Source organism: Sinocyclocheilus grahami, unplaced genomic scaffold (genome assembly GCF_001515645.1).
Source record: "Sinocyclocheilus grahami isolate Dianchi unplaced genomic scaffold, SAMN03320097.WGS_v1.1 scaffold9474.1, whole genome shotgun sequence".
Lineage (NCBI taxonomy): Eukaryota > Metazoa > Chordata > Actinopteri > Cypriniformes > Cyprinidae > Sinocyclocheilus > Sinocyclocheilus grahami.
In genome coordinates, this window is record NW_015512639.1 from 23,857 (window position 1) to 25,652 (window position 1,796).

At 40.8% G+C, this 1,796-nt stretch overlaps 1 protein-coding gene across 1 annotated transcript; it reads left to right on the top strand.

Annotated features, from left to right (window-relative positions):
- Nucleotides 1–273: 273 nt before the first annotated feature.
- LOC107578262 (ubiquitin-conjugating enzyme E2 N-like) lies at nucleotides 274–1,767 on the top strand. The gene is made up of 2 exons (XM_016264232.1): nucleotides 274–408; nucleotides 1,495–1,767. The coding sequence occupies exons 1-2, from the start codon at nucleotides 379–381 to the stop codon at nucleotides 1,765–1,767; spliced, it is 303 nt and encodes a 100-aa protein (XP_016119718.1). The 5' UTR covers nucleotides 274–378.
- The last annotated feature ends 29 nt before the right edge of the window (nucleotides 1,768–1,796 follow it).

A 1,796-nucleotide genomic window follows, 5' to 3' on the forward strand; every position in this document is an offset into this window, starting at 1 on the left:
AAAAAAAAAAAAGTTATTCATTTTAAATTTATTAAACGAAGGAAAAGGATGTAAAAATAATCATAACATATCATGAACAATAAAAAACAGAAAAAAAGATTAATAATTGATTCAAAATATATTAAAACAAATAATAAAGGAATAGAAGAATACATGTATAAGATTATACAGTGTTTTAAGGGGGGGAAACATTTAAACAATTAGAAATGCACACGCACACAAAATAGTAGGCACTCAGTAGAAAAACTACATTTCCCAGAAAAACTAATCGGAACAGACGATGACGTTTTTTACCGGAAGACTTGCGCGCATGCGCTGTCAACCTCAACGCGAGCTGCAGGGACCGGGCCACGGCGCAAACCGCATTAATAAAACGAGATGGCTGGATTGCCCCGCAGGATTATTAAGGTATAATTCCCATAATGTTTGTCTTGTGCGTTCCGTTACGGTATTTGTGCGCGTTGCGAAAGCAATGCGTTAAAAATGAAAGAAAACGGCACGTGCTGCTGCTGGCCGAGCTCGAGCTGCAGCAGGGAGGCTCCCGCGCGCTCACTGTTTCAAACACATAAAATATATGGGAATAGCCTTCATAGAAAGAGCGACATAGAGCAGTGGCATCACAGCTTTCTCGATTGTAAGCGAGCAGCGATGCGCGTCTGTCAGCTGAGAGACTCCGGGTGTGTTTACAGATGCGGAAACACTCGGGATATGTGTGCATGTGTTAGCAGAATATTCCGTGCAATGAGAGTTTGCATGCAAACAGGACATGAATTGAGCTGTTTAGAAAGAGTGTGTGTCGTAAATATGTGGTTAGTGAATTTTAAGTACACAGAGATTCACCACTTGTTTGCGTTTTGTCTACACGATTCTAATCTTGTATTGCAGAATTTTAATTGTCAGCAAGTCTGATCCACACTGCAGCTTATTCTGGCCCAGAACCGCCCACTTAGACAGGAGGAGACCGTCGTCTGATTGACAGTTAAACAGACCAATCACAGTTCACTTACACAGTCACGTGCCATTTTGGCGTTGGTTTATCTTTAATGGATTATAACACTAATTATTTGATTTACACCAGTCTATTATTGTCAATAGTAGACTGGTGTAAATCAAATAATTGGTGTCACATAAAATGACAGGAATCTCCATGAATTGTATGTTTACAAAAAGTGCTGATTATTTCTTAGACATCGTTCTGCTTGTGGATATTTAGTTTGCTTGCTACTAAGTGCATCCCTACATTTTTAAAAGTGTTTTATGGACAAACTTTATCAAAAGTATTCAATGCAGCTGCGGGTACTTTCTAATGGATTTTGCTTTCATGCAACTGAAACCAAATAAAGTTAATCAGTATCATTACATTTATATTCATGCATTTGGCAGATGTTTTTTATCTGAAGCGACTTGCATTGCATTCAGGGTTTACATGTGATCAGTTCATGCATTCGAACCCATGACTTTGGCGTTGTGTTTCACACGTGTGTGTTTCGACAGGAGACGCAGCGCTTGTTGGCCGAGCCTGTGCCTGGAATCAGAGCGGAGCCTGATGAGGGAAACGCTCGGTATTTCCATGTGGTGATCTCTGGGCCGCAGGATTCGCCCTTTGAAGGCGGGACGTTCAAACTGGAGCTGTTCCTCCCAGAGGAGTATCCCATGGCTGCTCCCAAGGTCCGATTCATGACCAAAATCTACCATCCTAATGTGGACAAACTGGGCAGGATCTGTCTGGACATCCTGAAAGGTGATTATAGTGTTTGTAAAGCCTGACATATGAAATAATAGTCAGATTTTTTTTT